At 32.4% G+C, this 18,410-nt stretch overlaps 2 protein-coding genes across 2 annotated transcripts; one reads left to right on the forward strand and one right to left on the reverse strand.

The window, feature by feature from the left end:
- Positions 1-191: 191 nt before the first annotated feature.
- On the reverse strand, positions 192-3,692 carry LOC116773191 (CAAX prenyl protease 2). The gene is made up of 6 exons (XM_032665601.2): positions 3,457-3,692; positions 3,126-3,370; positions 2,703-2,870; positions 2,466-2,534; positions 2,260-2,322; positions 192-2,033 (listed from the first exon to the last, which is right to left on the reverse strand). The coding sequence occupies exons 1-6, from the start codon at positions 3,570-3,572 to the stop codon at positions 1,831-1,833; spliced, it is 864 nt and encodes a 287-aa protein (XP_032521492.1). The 5' UTR covers positions 3,573-3,692; the 3' UTR covers positions 192-1,830.
- Positions 3,693-4,276: 584 nt separating this feature from the next.
- On the forward strand, positions 4,277-18,231 carry LOC116772816 (F-box only protein 11). The gene is made up of 14 exons (XM_032665083.2): positions 4,277-4,484; positions 6,091-6,331; positions 8,587-8,754; positions 9,339-9,543; positions 11,002-11,203; positions 11,866-12,090; positions 12,410-12,654; positions 12,878-13,204; positions 13,363-13,557; positions 14,075-14,380; positions 14,484-14,664; positions 15,586-15,733; positions 16,128-16,226; positions 16,696-18,231. The coding sequence occupies exons 1-14, from the start codon at positions 4,313-4,315 to the stop codon at positions 16,823-16,825; spliced, it is 2,844 nt and encodes a 947-aa protein (XP_032520974.2). The 5' UTR covers positions 4,277-4,312; the 3' UTR covers positions 16,826-18,231.
- Positions 18,232-18,410: the final 179 nt, after the last annotated feature.

Consider the following 18,410-nt stretch of genomic DNA (forward strand, 5'->3'; position numbering starts at 1 on the left):
CTCCTGGTAGTTTCCAGTTAATGGTTCACCATGGGATACATGAGGGTCAACTCTATCCGAAGTATATATAAATTGTAATTACCCGTAAATAATTCTTAGGTGTGATTTTATTTCTATTTATACATAAGCTACGTGCAAAAAATATCTAACAGTCGATGATGGGATTAAAAAAGGACAAATGAAACTACGAATTGTGAGGTTTAGTCAACAACGTTTTAATATTATTAATTGTTACATATATTAATTTCTTATTTTATTGTAACAGGATAATGTTTAAGTATGATTAGAAAGCTTTCAATTCAAAATAAATGTATATTTTAGTGCTCGGGGGAATAAGGGTAAATATTGTCTGGTGACTTCATTTAAAATAAGAAATACGCATGTTATCTACACGTATTTTTTAAACACAGTTTTTATATATTTTAAAAGTTAGATTTCTGTTGTGTTAGAGAAGAGGTAGAGATTCCGGTTTCTTTGACGACACAAAATATTGTCAATACATACCTATATACGTGCATAGTTTTATATTTCATCGTACGAATACTTCGATCTGACGACATTTAATCCTTTCTGATTTCAGATTTAGTTTGTCGAAAAGTTGGTATAGAAAAGAATATATTATGTCGATGCTTCTAGGAACATTTTATTTATAGGTAAATATTTAAACTACATATTATTAAAAAAAGTGACAGACACACGCTTAATTCGGTATAAAAGCTAATATTCGCGCGGTGACAGCAAGCCGTTGACAGATAGTAAATGTACGCTGACTGATAAATAGTAGGAACTAGGAAGCACAAAATCTTTTCTAATATTGTCCTTAATTACATAGTTGCAACTGTTAAAGAATATTTATTTGCTATATTTTAGAAAACAAAAATAACCACAAATAAGACGATAAAAGGATCCGAGTTTTTAATAAACCTAGCCCACATCAATGTTTTTTAGTATTGTTTAAAGTTGTTACCTTCCTACAGAATCAAATATAAATACACGCGCGAATATTGAGTTTTATATCTAAGTTATGACAAACCGTTTCCTTAAAAGATATACATAAACTACACGTTTCATAATGAAACTATCATTTGTGTATCATAACAATTGTGCGAAACATTCAAATGTACGAAGTATATTTAATAATTAGTTATAAAACATAACTAGTTTAATATGGACGTGTACTTATTTCATGGCACAAAATAATTAAAAAAATAAGTCACACAATTAAAAACAAGTACTAAGTTTAAAGACATTTCACGATTGTCGATTAAAATATGGAAAAAAAAATATTTCTAGAGTGTAATAATTCGTCTTCTCTAAAAACAATTAGGTACGTACAGTGATAACCTATCATCTCACATTTAAAATGTCGGATAAAACATAATAAGTACCCGCTATGTATAAACCACATTGATCATACGCGATCATTATGTGAGATGTATTTATTACATAATTTTATTTCGTTGATTAGTTAATTATTTATTAAACTAACAATACAATCATGTAATACTGTTAGGATTTAGACAACAATTTCGACGATATTTCTTACTTGTATAAACCAAAGACATTTGGTTGGAGTCTCTTAACAGTACCAAAATATAAAAAAAATCCCATTCGGTACCATATTTTTCAATACAATACTCATACTGCTTTAACACAATACGCACAATTGCAATTACAATGATATATATTTTATATATTTTTTTTCTATTTGGTGTTCATCACATTCACAATTGACATTGAATTAATCACCTAAATTATGACAGTGCTATCACAACCTAAATGTCACATAAAAATTAATATAACAATTTTTAACTGAAACTAAATATATTTTCAAGTCAACAATAACAATCTATTGTCATAAATATATGGACTTGTCAATGGTACTAGCAAATAACTCCATAGAATTAATCCAAGCACAAAATTAACTAATATAACAATCCTCTGCATCATAGGATATTGGCTGATCTCAAAGAAATTAGGAAATCCCATATGATTGCAGAATATGTGCGCTATCAGCGGAGCAAAGAAATGTCCTGAAAATAAGAATTATTCTATGTTATTCCGTTATCTATGAGACGACTGACATACTTATTTATGGGCACAATATTAAAAAATATGTTAAAAAAAGTTAAACTAAGTTGGTTTTTGAACAGCATGACATATTAAAATATATATGAGGACTACCGATTTGTGTGAAATATGTTTATGGGTAAATAGACTATGACATAAGCAAGAAAATATCTTTTTCCACTAACTTACCAGTTCTTAGGAAGAGATAGGTTGAATATGCACCAAACACTGTTGTAAAGGAAAACTGAAACACTAAAAAGAAAGAAAACAAAAGATAATAAGAGTGATAGTTGAAACAAACATTTGAAGATTTGAGATAAAATAAAGATCACATCGGATGGTATTCAATGCAAACAGAACCGTCTAAAATAATATGTTATACTTATATGGCTTACATGAAACAAATAATGCAGACATCACAGGAACACCTCTCGACATCTGCTCAAATAAGTGGTGAAAATGAGCTGAAAATGGATACAATTTTATTTTATTTGGCTGCTGTTGACTAGTTGAATGTTTCTATCTAATTTCATTGAATTTTTTTTTCAATATTACAACAGCCGTCTCATCATTAATCAGTTATATAAATTCCATAAATTTTTGGTCATGTTTTTTTTACAAATAATGCTTACCAACTCCAAAAAACAATGGCGCGATATACACAGCTTTATAAGGTTTCAGACATTGACATAATATTGGCATCATACAAGATCTGAAAACCCATTCTTCACTCAGAGGAGCCATTATATGGTTACGCAACCAGACCAAATCTTGCCAACATGACAACCAGTACATAGGTTCTGAAAATAATTAGGTTTATTAATAAAAAAATGATAACATTTTTTAAAGTGGGTCCAGTATTTTTAAAAATAAGAATGTTACTTTGTAAATAAAGCTAGAATGTTTATTTGGTCAGTAACAGTGATTACGGTTTCTGCAAAGTATCCAAAATGTCGGGAGTATGTAATTTTTTTTTAATAATAAAATATGTGTAGTAAGCTGAAAAATATTAGTTTCATTTAAACATTAAAAAAAAATTACTAGAGTTTATTTACCTGCATACAATTTAAATGTTCCTCCAAAAAATTGCATAGTCAAAGGCCCCAAAAACAATGTAGCAGTTAAAAACAGTGGTACTGTTGAAGCTAATAACATTCCTGATATGCGTAAACCCATATGTTCATAAATACTTGCTTTTTCTAATATCTTCTCGTCAAGTAAATAATAAGTGAAGAAAGGAGCTAATAGCATCATACAAATAACACTGAAAAATCTCTTTTTAATTGTACTTGGATGGTCTCTGAAATTTATGAATAAAATTTATATTATTATATCGAAAGAAAATGTATTTTTAACTAAAAAGCTTCAATTTGATAACAGGTTTACCTGTTAAATTTAGACCTCCAAATATATAAGCTCGCGACATAAGAAATCGTTAAAATTATACATGAAAGCCCTGATATTAGACAGCTGTTATGCTCTAAACCTTCAGTATAACTCATTTTATAATAAAAATAACAGATATAATTCACAACTTCGATTTATAACATATTAAGCTAATACTGCGCTAATCGACATGAAGTGTTAAATATAGTCATCAGAAAATTAGCATTATTTTACTTAAAATGACATAACCAGATGATTTTGAAAATGACACTTGTATAGATAGCTTAAATTTTGCTGTTGGTTGATACGTTTAGAAACATGTGAAAACACGAATTAAAAATATTACTTAGTAATTATACTTCTAATTTATAACTACATATGTATATAATTTTAATATTTATGGAAATAATAAGTTCAACATAATATATATTCAATTTACATCACCGTTAGTTAATATTTTTATAAAAAATAATTTTGTCTAATTATTTTTAATATTGATGTATACAGTTCTTTAGACAGTGTTTAAATCATCATACTTTATTAAAACCAATCTTTTTATTTTATTTGTATACATATATAAAAAACTATGATGTTTTTTATGTTAGGGGGCGTTAGCGTCGCTGCGGCCATGTTAAATCAGCGATCCGCCATATTTTTCTTTCAGAGAGTCGCCCTTACTTAGGGTATGTGAATTTTTATCATAATTTGTTAAATAATGTTTTTATAAGTTAACAATTGTTATTTTCGGTATCAGTGCGTAGTGCAATATTTGTGGATAATTGAATTGTAGTTTAGTGGTGACTGATGTGTACAATTTTGTTCCTGGTTCGGTTCCCCAATCTATTCTAAACAGAAAATGGCCGTCGGTGTTGGTGCGGGTGTCTCCTTGTTTAGACTGAATTCTAGTGAAAATAAGAATCCAAAAGAAATAATGCCTAGTGCCTCCTTTTCCTCTTCGCGTTCTTACGTCCGTAGATCGCGAAGAAAAGGTGGTCATCGGATACCATTGCCTTCCAGGACACAATCGAGTAAGTTATCGGGTCGTCTGATGTTGCTCCAAGTATTACAAATGGCTCATTATCGACATTTTCTTAAATGTGCAACCTATTTATGTATTCATATTTACTTATATTTAATATATGCATCAGCGCGACATATTTGTCTTCATCGGTGGTATATCTTTTCTAAAATTAATTGATGTTCGTCTAAATTTGAAACTATTCTATGTCGTTCGTCATTGTGTCGACCGCGATGGGTGCTTGATATGCAAATTTAATAGATTTTGGTGTTTGTCGATAGTGTAGTGTAGCGCATTTCAGTAACATTTTGCGCAATATCAGTATTGATTGGTTGATGAAGACTAAATTTAAACAGCATGACGAAACAGCTGTTCGGAAAACACGGCTTATTTGAATGTATTTAGTTCGAAATGTCAATGATTCTTGAAAAGTTTTCCGACAGCACTTGGTGTGCTACGAACATTTTTTTAATATTCTGTTTTGTAAACAACTATGAGATGGAATGAATGCAATCGTTTTTTGTTTTCAATACACGTAACTATTACACTGATTTTATATTTTGACACAATATGATTAAAATTTGTAAAATACTGTGTAAAAAGTTTACAAGCATTAACTTAAATTATATTATTTATAAAATTAGTTGAACAAAAGAATCACAGATTTTCTTTTGAATTATATCATTAATTTATATATAATAAAAATTATCTGCTCAAATAAATTGATAGTATAGGATATCCAAAAATATTTTTTTGTTTACCAAAACTCATATCATATATATGAAGAATAACCTATATGAATAAGTTTTTCTGTTGATCTTTGTAAGCAAAATAACCAATAAAATAGGTCAAATTATTTGGCAACACATCAACATTTTGGCAAAGTTAAAGTTTAATATCTGATTCTGAATCTGTGAAATAAATTTCTGAATACTTATTACTATACTATATCCTACAACAGACAATAGAAAGCAGAAAAATTCCTAAGAATAATATTTAAAAGCAAATTTGAATACAATTTTGTAAAGTTTCTGTTGATTAATTGCTTAAAATTGTCATTGTACTTAAATATTGAGCCTTAATTTTTTTTAATTGATTAGATTTCATTGAGAACTTTTTGAATTCATTAATATTACAAAATTCTCATGATTTAGTCTTATTACTGATAAAATAAGAGATAGTACCAATTTCTATGATGTAATTATGATGGAGCCTAACTTATTCCTATTGTATTGGAGAAGTTTCTCAAATATTATGATAATGTTATTAATTTAAAATATGCATTTATATGTATAAGGTTTGACCACATATCTATTTATTATTTTTCAAATTTCTTTAAATGTATTTGATAAAAATCTTTAATTTAACTAAAACAGCACATTTGTAAAGGTGTGAATGTTACCTTTTACTAACAGTTAACTATATTAGATATTCTCAAAGATAATCAATTGTTTTATATAATATTTTGCAAGATTGTTCAACCAATTTAAGTTTCAAATTGCAGTTACTCTAAATAATGCATTCTCAAAATTCACAGCTTCATAAATCACATTGTCCTTGATTAATTGTATGGAACTGAGTATTCCAATATGAATCTTGTCAAATCTATATTACAGGTGAGCCATGTGAATCAGTGCCGTGTCCGAATAACGTGACGGGGAGCGCTATGGCAGCTACAGCATGTGCAGGTCCGAGTGGCAGTGGTGGGGGTGGATCCCCGCCGGTCCCCGCGGCCGCAGCCGCCACCACAGCTGGTCATCACAGCCCATATGACTTGCGTAGGAAGTCACCACCGGCTTACCATGAACCGGGGCCATCGGGTACCTGCTCTCTTCCAGCAAGGAAAAGGCCCAGGACGTAAGTGATAAATTCTACTATGTCACTTGATTACTTATAAAATTAAAATTACAAACACACATACTAGTTTTTAGATTCACATCATATAATGGCATAATTTTTTGCATTCACAGAAGTTTAGTAGGTTTTTCAAAACATATTGCTGATATGTAAACATTAAATAATGTCCATTATACATTTACTCATACCAAACTTCTTTTTAATTATATAATTTCTAAAGAAAGTTATGTTTACAAATAACATTTTTCCTCTCGTCACTTGAATTAAAGTGAATTGTCATAAAGTTTGTTATCGAAAAATTTTTTTACTCAATCTAGACTTGACAAAGTAATTCCAAAATATTGAAATCAGTTAGTTTCTTATTTAATAAAAAATATTTTATTTACAAATTGATTTAATATGACTTGGTACTTCTAACACAAGATTATTATTGGTATATATATATATATATAAGTCGAATTTTAAATTCTACTTCAGTTAATAAGTAAGCAAGTAATCTATATATCAAATGTTACAAGGACTCAAGTTGAAGAATATTTAATGATATTATTATTTATTTGTATTGTAATTAATATCAACAATGAGTGATTTGAATTTCTAATATATTGAGCAATTTAAATTACTTATGCAGGCTTATGAGATCAACAAACACACATACATATTATAATTTATATAAATTCATAGTCATCATGAAGCTCGAGATGTATCTGTAGAATATTAAACTTAGAATATTCATATTGTAATTAAAAAAAAAAAACAAACAATTATCATGCATTAAAGACCTATACAACCTTTTTACTATACTTAAAAAAAAAAATACTTAAAAAGAATGTTGCAATTACTTTGTGTAGTGAAGGTAAGAAAAAATGCTTTGTTCATGTTTATTGTCAATATGTCACAGTATACACGAAATTATTCAATATTCAAAAGAAGGAAAACATTGAATATTATTATAAACTTAGACATTTTGTTTATTGCACTTTTGTCCTTCACAAAAAAGTTTGCTAAGATCAGACCTTTTTTATAGGTGATTATGTTTTATCAAATAAATCTTTGTAATGATTATTATATGTTTCCTATAAATTTTTTAGGGGACTAATAATATGAAGTAATTCTATTTATTTACTTACATATTTTCAAATAATATTTATTAATGTTATAAGATATGTAATTTGTATGTACTCATTAGTATTAATTAAAATGTATGTACTTGTTCTAAAGTAATTTTATTATTTTAAACATAAATCAATAATAACAAAGTAAAATTGATGCTATGTAAGAATATATATATATATATTTTTTTTTATAGTTACTAAAAGCTGAGATGGCTTACATTTATTGTGTATTTATCATCAAGGCTTTATATAGTTGGAGAACAAATATGAAAATGTGTGTTTTTATATAATATTGTTACTTGTCTGTATATCAATACACACTATACATACTGTATTGTATATGTATACTGGAGACATAGTTGGTATTAACATATAATAATAATTAAAAAATATAAATTCTAGAATTGGAACTAATTATGCCAATAATAAATAGTTAAAACAAAAAAAAAAGTAAACATACAATGGCTGTCTGTAAATGTTATTATATAAAAAAAAAAAAAACAAACTATTGAATTTTAAAAATACTAACCTTTGTGTGTTAAAGATTTTAAACACTGTTTTATAAAATTTATTTTATATGTATAAAATAATCATATATGTATGCAAAATTTTTATTTTTAAATATCTCTTACGTATTTGATATAACGGTTTTCCAAGAATACTGTGACTAATGATAATACAGCTTTACTAGGAATATCTGATTGGTAAAATTATCAACCAGCTTTTATAGAAATATGAGTTCATCAGATCTAAAATAGTGTTTGCGGCCAGTTCTTGAGTTTGTATGATTGTTTGCAAGTAGGATTGTATGAAAGCTAGTCTCATGATTCATCTGAGCCAGATGAATGTTCCTTCTCTATATATTAGGACGAATTTTTACGTTACTAATACATAGATGATGTTTTTTTGCGTAGGGATGGGATATAGATATTTAAAAATTCGATTCAATTAGGTAAGAAATAAAAAGAAGCGAAATGCGAAACAAAAATTACGTCACATCAAGTATTAATGTTTTATGCTATACTTTGTAAAGCGTATAATACCGGTATCGTTTGAAAATATATTTGTATGAGTGGTTGTATATATTTTACTAACTGGTGCCACCTCTAGTTCTTAATTTAAATAACATATTTGGTCCAGGTCGCTGTCCCAGGGTGTGGATGTGTGTAACGTGTCCCAGTACCTTCAGTACGAGCTGCCTGATGAGGTGTTGCTCTGCATCCTCTCACACCTGACAGAGAGGGACCTGTGCCGCGTCGCTCAGGTCTGCAAGCGGTTCAACACCATCGCCAATGATACAGAGCTGTGGTGAGTTGTTTGTTTTATATACATACATCGAGACTGAGAGAGAAAGAGAGAGAAAATATAATCAAGATGGATTCTACATATGTATAATTATTCGTGTATTTTGTCAAAAACAAAATGAAAATTAATTCATTAAAACTCATATAAACAGGAGTATTGTTCATGTACGTTGGTATATATGTATATAGTAAATATATATATTTTGTAATCAATTTTAAGGTTTACTTAACAGATAGTACTCAAAACAAGAATTACTAAGTTAAATTTTGCAATTAACAACTCCAGGCACATCAACAGGCCCCAGTTAGTCATTTTACTATCTGAAATAGTGTTAAATGATAAGAGAAAGAAAAGAATAATAATAATAATCATTTACTCAACTAATCATTAACAAACCATCTACACAAAACGCCAGCATAGAGCTAACAAGTATTGTGTCCAAAGCTGTAGAGGAATAATGTGCTCTGTACACAAGAAAGTTACCACAAAAAATAGTTGAAAAAAAGCAAAGAATACATACCAATAGAAATATTGAAAAAAACTAAACAAGGTAAATATTCAACTTATAATTGTTATTTATGATGCAGGAAGAGTTTATATCAGTCGGTGTTTGAGTACGACACTCCTCTGATGCACCCCGCTCCGTGCCAGTTCGAGTTCGTGGCCGCGGACGACTGTGAGGCCGACAACCCCTGGAAGGAGAGCTTCAGGCAGCTCTACTACGGGATACACGTGAGACCCAACTACCGCCCCAAGAAGGACTCTCGGATCAAACACTTCAACACTATCAGGGTGAGAATTTTTTTATCAATTATATGTTCTAATTTAATTTTATTTATCGATAACAGAACATCAAACACAACACTGTGATAGTTGTAGGGTACAATCGAATTTTTTGTGGGTATATTTAAAATTAAACTACCTTCATTCCTTACAAGTATATATTTTTGTTTTTCAAATAAATATATTTGTTTTCTTTTTTTATTATATAAAAAATAAAAGTGTGTGTGTCTGTACAAATCACACACGGTAGAAGTGAAACTTCTGAATAGTACCTGATTAAAAAACTTATTGGAAAGTATTGAAGAAATGGACAGTCGCTCCATGTCACATGAGACACGGAGTTGACATTTTTTAACCATAATAATACTAGTTTTGAACATTTAAATAAAGGATGCTTCTATCTGTATTAGTGATTCTCTTACTATTTTAAAGATTATACATCTCAAGTTACAGGATAAAGCCATACTGAAAATGTACATAATACTCAATACTCTTCGATGAGTATTTTTAATCAGGGGTAGGCTATGAGAGATCGAGGCAGATATAATCATACAATAAAATTCAGGAATATTAGGATAAATGTAAGTTTTATTATTTTTCATCAAGCTTCAAAATTATTCAATATTTTAATGTAAATAATAATTCCGCCAGTATTCACGAATCTTCTCATTTATATTAAACTCTCTAATGCGCAGGCGCGAACACATGCGTTAAACACATACTAGCATAACACGTACCGCTCGGACTGGGAGACATAGATACACTGACTATCCCACTACACAGGAGCATGCTTATGTTAAGTAGACTATAGTGGGGATACTATAAAGAGGAGGCGGAGAACGTCTAACGTGTTCTATCCCATTCTCTCGCCGGCTGAAACCTATACATTTATCTGTTTGCGTCTCTATGGACTTATTTTTTCGTTTCATCGATTTTGAAATCACAAAGATTCTAAAGAATTTTCACTTCAAAAATGTAATAAGATAGCGTTCATAGAAATTAATCTCTAAACATGCAGCCAAGTAATCATTATTATTATAGATCAGCAAAGCATGAAGAATTTCTCTTAGCTAGCAACAATTGGAAAGTGACAGGCATTCTAAAATTAAGATTTATATTTTAAAGAAATGCTAAAGATATGTAATGCTTGTTTTTCTAGTGATTCATCAAACCCACAATCGTGTGTAATCTGTAGTTTTTATTTACTAGCTGTGTCTCATGCTTTGTGAAACAAAATCGATTCTTATCGATCCGAATCGATGCCAGTTTTAGTAACTGAGATAAATCCTACTTTAAATAAACTGAATAATTCTAATACAAGCTAATTGTCTGTGTGATAATAATGGAAACTGTAACTCTATTCCATTTTTACTAGTTAGTATTGTCTATTGATTGCTGGAACTTACTACTCAATGTACTAAACTCAGTGTGTCTGTATGATATAACATCAACGATCGTTTATAACAGGCGGCCCTAGAGTACGTGGAGGAGCGCGGCGGGTCTCCGGCGTCCGGCGCTTGTTCGTGCTCGTGCGGCGCGTCCGCGTGCTCGTGCCGGCGCACGCCCTCCGCCCCGGCCGCCGCAGCCCCCGCGCCCGCCCTGCTGTTCGTGCACGCCGGCCTCTACCAGGAGGAGTGCCTAGCGATTGACACGGACGTGCAGCTCATTGGTGAGATCGGAACTTTTTATAACTGGTTGGGTATACGATGATCGTGGTAGGAGGGAAAAGGCACTGGAAATGATTCCGTATCATATAAAACTGTTGCAGTGGGTGCAGAGGGGGGGAGGATAGGACAATTGATGCTAGAAATGCGGTGGCTATGATAATGTTTTAATGTGAATTAAATTTGAATTAGTATATTTAATAATTTCCTAGGTTATAAAAAGTATTAAATATTTTTTTTTCGTGTATATTTTGCTTATGGTATATCACTAACAGAAATGTTAAATCTCAGTGTTGAATAATAAACATCCTGATATGAGCAAACTTCACGTAACAATATTATTCTACTGATAATATTTTTTAATTATTGTCTACACTATGCCACTTCGGTTTTGTTTGAGCTGCCGAGATGTATATATTTTAATTATTAGAACTATTTGTATGTACATTAATATTTACTATACACCATTAATGGATTAGAATTGCCTGGCTGTACTTTTACTATCTATGTATCGCTGTTTTGCTGCCCTGTAAATAATTTTATATATATGTATATGTATATAATCATACATTTCTATATTGCCTTAGATATCAGTCATACAGCACTTTATTTTAAATAACAAAATTAATTTTCCTTTGTATTAACAACATAATGACGTTTATTCCAGGTTGTGCCCCCGGTAATGTAGCCGAGTCTGTGGTGTTGGAACGCGAGGCGGAGTCTACGCTGACGTTCGCTGAGGGCGCTAACAGGTCATATGCTGGTCACATGACGCTCAAGTTCTCACCGGACGCCACGAGTACCATGCAGCATCACAAGCATTACTGTCTGGAGGTGTCCGATAACTGTTCGCCGACAGTCGACCATTGTATCATACGGAGCGCTAGTGTCGGTCAGTTATGACGTCATTAATATATAACTAATACTTACATTAAAGGGAAACATATTCAGTGAAAAGTATTGACATTTTTCTCAGCACTGATATATATATATATATATATATATATATATATATATATATATATATATATATATAAAGATAGAGATAGGAAAAATCAAAGTAAAGAAATTTAACAATAATGTATACCTAGTACTTGAATAGAGATCCTCAAACTAAATAAATGTTAAGCTAATCAAATAATAAATACATTTGATATAGCTTAAGTTAGCTGATGTAAATGGACATCGTTTAAAACTTATACAACATACAGTGGGTGCGGCCGTGTGCGTGAGTGGAGCTGGGGCTAATCCGGTCATAAAGCACTGCGACATCAGCGACTGCGAGAACGTAGGGCTGTACGTAACGGACTACGCACAGGGAGCGTACCAAGACAATGAGATATCGAGGAACGCCCTCGCCGGTATATGGGTGAAGAACTTCGCCAACCCTATCATGCGTCGCAACCACATACACCACGGCCGGGACGTCGGTATATTCACCTTTGAAAATGGATTGGTTAGTATTTATCAATATGTTGAATTAGCTTAGCTATAGATTTAAAAAAGGTTCGAAGTCAAATGTAGCGACTTCGTAAATGTTTAATAAAAAGAAAGTAATATATATAAAATTATTACAAATTTTATAAGTTCTACAATTTAATTAAACCATACATACTCCATATAAATTATATAGTTAATACTTGGATATAACAACATGGTAATAATATTGGACATTCCAGGGATACTTCGAAGCCAACGACATCCACAACAACAGAATCGCCGGTTTCGAAGTGAAGGCCGGCGCCAATCCTACGGTAGTGCACTGCGAGATACATCACGGTCAAACGGGCGGCATCTACGTGCACGAGTCGGGACTAGGGCAGTTCATAGATAATAAGATACACTCCAACAACTTCGCCGGCGTCTGGATAACCTCCAACAGCAACCCCACCATCCGGCGCAACGAGATATACAACGGCCACCAGGGCGGGGTTTATATATTCGGGGAGGGGCGCGGACTTATTGAACACAATAATATATATGGGAACGCGTTGGCCGGAATACAGGTTTGGCTTTTTACATGTTACTCATCAATACTATATTTATCTATTTATTTTTTACTTTCATTCCTATGTTATTTTTCCGTTTAATTCACACGTCCCAGTTAATTTAGATGTTATAAACGTATTTATATATTATATCATTAGAAATAATGATGTTTTAGATTCGCACAAACAGTGATCCTATAGTGAGGCACAATAAGATCCACCACGGCCAGCACGGCGGTATATACGTACATGAGAAGGGTCAGGGGTTGATCGAGGAGAACGAAGTGTACGCCAACACCCTGGCCGGGGTCTGGATCACGACCGGCTCCACTCCCGTGCTGCGGCGTAACCGCATACACTCGGGGAAACAGGTCTGTATGATATATATATGTACATACCTATAAGCATACCTTTTAAATATATATATTATATTTATAGAATATAATATATTTAGAAGTCAATTAAAAGCTTGCGTTTCTTCACATCTACTACGTATGTTTTTGAGTGTCCTTCATATTTTTAAATACCGATACTACGGTTCCATCTACGTGACCTACTGGCTGAAGTCTTGCTTTCTACCATCACATCGCATAGAAAATACGTTGCGGCGTGAATTGATGTCATTATTGTCGTTCAGTCACAATTTAAGAGGCTGTTATTAATATTCTATGTACGACTTTTCATTTGTTTTCATACTTGGATAATTGTGGGGCTCTAGCATCCATCTCAGAAACTTACATATGAGTAAGATGTAATTGGTAATTTCAAGGTCCTTAAGGTCACTCTGTTTTTTTTTAAATCCTGCTCAGATTTTCTTTACCCTGTCAAAATATTGTTTACAATGAGCCATTAATTTACTCACATTTACAATAAGGATTAATGTTTCAGGTCGGCGTATATTTCTATGACAACGGCCACGGAAAGTTGGAAGACAATGATATATTCAACCACCTGTACTCCGGAGTGCAGATCAGGACCGGCAGCAACCCCGTGATCCGAGGCAACAAAATCTGGGGCGGCCAGAACGGGGGCGTGCTGGTGTACAACGGCGGCCTCGGCCTGCTCGAACAGAACGAAATATTCGATAACGCCATGGCCGGGGTGTGGATAAAGACTGACTCAAACCCAACATTAAAAAGGAATAAGATCTTTGATGGCAGAGATGGTGGCATCTGCATTTTTAACGGAGGAAAGGTCGGTAGTCGCGATGTGTATACACATGTTTTATTAAACGTCATATTTTTTATTTGTACATTTATAATCTAATTTAATCAATTCGCTCTTGTGTTATATACAGGGTGTGTTAGAAGAGAACGACATTTTTCGGAACGCTCAGGCCGGCGTGTTAATTTCCACCCAGAGTCACCCTGTACTCCGTAGGAATAGAATCTTCGACGGCCTGGCCGCTGGTGTCGAGATCACAAACAATGCCACGGCGACTCTCGAACACAATCAGATATTTAATAATCGGTTTGGAGGTGAGCCTTACTTTTATCATAAAATCAGTTTAATAGAAGCGTGGTTGCTTTAACTACATTTAGAAACGGAATTCACAAGGAATGATTATGAAAACATTTTAAATTAACTGTATGTGATAATTTTCAGTTTCTTAGTATGTCCTTAGTTATTTTTTCCTTCTGGCAAGCATGTGCTAGCCAGACCTCTCTTTGTTTCTTATAAAATAGTTTAAAAATCTTACGCAATCATAAAATCCATTGAATTCTAATTACACATAGAATTATGTATCCCCATTAAGTTAATTAAAATCATTACAAAGTAATCCCTATATCATATTGTATATAAACAATATTATTAAAATTATTAATATAATATGTAATTATTAGTAATTAAGCAAGAAAGCGGACCCGACGTTGAAGCTTAAAGAACAATTTTTTTTTCTACAATGTTTACAAAACATTATGAGCATTCTTATATTCACTTGTTCTTGCCAGTTCTGGGGTTATTTTTTTTTTATAAACATATTATAATAAATAAACAATCTATTGGATAGTCGGATGCAAAACAACTGGATGATGTGTTAACTAGTTAGAATGAGATCACTGAACTAATTAATGTTACAATATCATTTTTGAGGTTTTATCTTCCATACAAACTTTTTTTTTTCTTAATGTACCCAACGTGTCGGTTACTTCGCAGCAACCGTGGTAACGGGCAGACAAGATAAAAATTACATTTCAATCGCGTAGTCATCCGAAAATATTAGTTTTATTTAAATGAATACACGCTTCTTTCATAGACCTCATTAGAAAAAAAAATAACAAACAAAAAAAAAACTATTATTTTAATATGCGACAGTATAGCTAAGTGTTTTCCTAAAACGTAGTGTAGCTGCACTAGTGCTCTAGCCAATATTGAATGAATATATGCCGTGTCCCCAGGATTGTGTTTAGCGTCGGGCGTGTCGCCGCTGGTGCGAGGCAACAAGATCTTCAGCAACCAAGACGCTGTGGAGAAGGCTGTTGGCGGCGGACAGTGCTTGTACAAGATATCCTCGTACACCTCCTTCCCGATGCATGATTTCTATAGGTGAATTATATACATCTCTAAGACTATGTTTTACTTGTGGCTTCTTATATTTTAGCCAGTTTTTGTATTCTATGTTTGCTTTGTTTTTTTTTGGTATTGTGATCAAACAAAAATTTATAAAATCTTACGTATATAGATTATGTTAACCAACCGCAAGCGACATTTTTTCTATGTCACTGGAATACATACTATGTGCAAGTGCTGTGATGTCTGAACCTACATGTTCCTCTGATGTCTAAGCTTTATTATTGGAAGGCTTCACCAAGATCTGCTTAGTGTATTTTACATACGAGACCAGACATCCGTACATCCTCACAAACTTTGCCATTTATAACATTTGTAGAGAAGAATCTTTCATATTTTCTGGTTAACTAAATCCTTCGTCGTCTTTCAGATGCCAGACATGTAACACGACTGATCGTAATGCCATATGTGTCAATTGCATCAAGACATGCCATTCTGGACATGACGTGGAATTTATACGCCATGACAGGTTAGTAGTGTAATAGAATAAATGAACTTATAATAAATTACTCTGTTAGCAAAGATTAAGGAAATAAATGAAAGAATGGAGAGATATTACACCCAATTATATAACGTTTTAGTATACTGCGTAAATAATTATTGTAGTAATTAAAATTTTACCATTAATCAAGACGAAACAATGTCGTCTCAAAATAAAATTGTATACTAATTGCTGAGTATATATAAAGAAAATTTAATGTACCATTCTTGTGTTTATATGAATTCTATCACCGCTAACAGAAAGTCCTAGTTGGTATAATTTTCATGACGTTTTATACTAAGAGTACTGTACTACAATACGGCATGGATACAAGTGTTAATATTGTAATTTGAAACCTGCTACAAGTGTACTATCTAATTAACAGTGTAGTTGCTCGTTGGCAGTGGATTCTGATTATTTTTATTAGATTTATAATATACATGTAAATGTGTTGTAGATTCTTCTGCGACTGCGGTGCTGGGACTCTGTCCAACCAGTGCCAGTTGCAGGGCGAGCCTACCCAGGACACGGACACGCTGTACGACTCAGCCGCGCCGATGGAGTCGCACACGCTCATGGTCAACTGAACCGAACTACCATCCCCACCGCCCCACGAAACACCCACACACAACTATTTTTATTACCTAATCCGCCACCTATGAATCGCTGCCGTGAGGTCGTTATTTTAATCGTCACGTGTAGACGACACTTTATATGTAACGTAGTGACGTTTTATCATCCGTACTTAATGTATATGTCGTGTAGTATCATGCATTCCCGAAATTGTAATCGTCGAGTTCTCGATTCACGTTGTTGATATTTAGAGTAATCATTTGTGTCATAAGATATTCTGATAGCGGCCCTTATTGATAATGTCTCATGTTATAGATGTGTAATCGACTGACGGCAAACATTTTATTTTCGATCGGAACGGAGTCGGGTCTATGTCGTTTGTATGTAACTATATGTAACCAGCGACTGTGACATCGGGTTAGCTCTTGTAATATAAATAACTAAGTATTTTTAACTATTGACGGTACGTTTAATTTTATATATATATGTTTTTAATGGAGCAACTTATTCTTTAGCTTACCTGGTCGATTTCTCGCGTTTTAGTTAATAAAGATAATTGTACCAGTTTAGATTTAGTAAGTGGGGGGAGGGTAGCCGGCCGGTCGCGCAACAATCTCTTATCTAGTTATAGAGTCGGCATCGCCTAACTCTTTTTGGCGCTCCTAATGAATGCGCTTTGTAAATATTTATGTCTCACAATAATCGAAAAGTAGTAATTAATGTATTTGTATCATTATATTTTTATTATTGATCACAACCATGTATGTTTAATTATATTATAAATAATGTACGTGAAGCTCAGGATGGAGTCGCGCCGCCGCTTGTAGCCGTCGCCTATGAGCCATACTCCTGATACGTGAAGTAGCGAGCGGCCCCCGTTAGTGTATAATAAAATGCAAATTAAGAGCGGATGTGAGTATTTAATTGGAAAAGATCTTAGGTACAATTGATATTTTATTATATTGTTAATTTAAATGTGGTATTGATAACGATCGACAAGCAATGTTTAGGAAACGGAAGGGCGGAGTGCTGATAGTGATAAGTTAGCCGTTAAGCTATAATGAAAAATCTAAAATTACTCAGTAATCACTGCAAGTTTCCAGTTAATTGTTAAATCGTCTCCATAGCACGGTATGTTCTGAATCTGCTTTTTTATAATCCTCAATCTGTGATCATCGCTAAATGTGTAAGGGAAAATAATTTAGTTGACCGCGTACAGAAATAATAAGACTTATTATTGTAACACTTTAACAAAATTATCGTGGCTCCGATGCTTTATATAATTGAATTGAATGTGAAATTGTTATTTATTGAATTGTCAGTATGTTTCTTATTTATTAAATTAAAATCTGGATAATATTTTGTTTATACCTGAAGATACCACTGTAAAAGCCGTGATATACATCATATAATATTATAATTTGATATTTAATTTTTTTACACCCACCTACTATAGAAAAATCAATAAAAGTATAAAAATCCAAAGGGCTTATGTATTACCACTCTGACGCACTTAACATCTACAATCCTCTTTGAAGATACTAATTGTTTAAGTAACAAGCCTTATATGAATGTTACTTTGATTATTTACCTACAAGA

This window comes from Danaus plexippus (genome assembly GCF_018135715.1).
Source record: "Danaus plexippus chromosome 18 unlocalized genomic scaffold, MEX_DaPlex mxdp_20, whole genome shotgun sequence".
NCBI lineage: Eukaryota > Metazoa > Arthropoda > Insecta > Lepidoptera > Nymphalidae > Danaus > Danaus plexippus.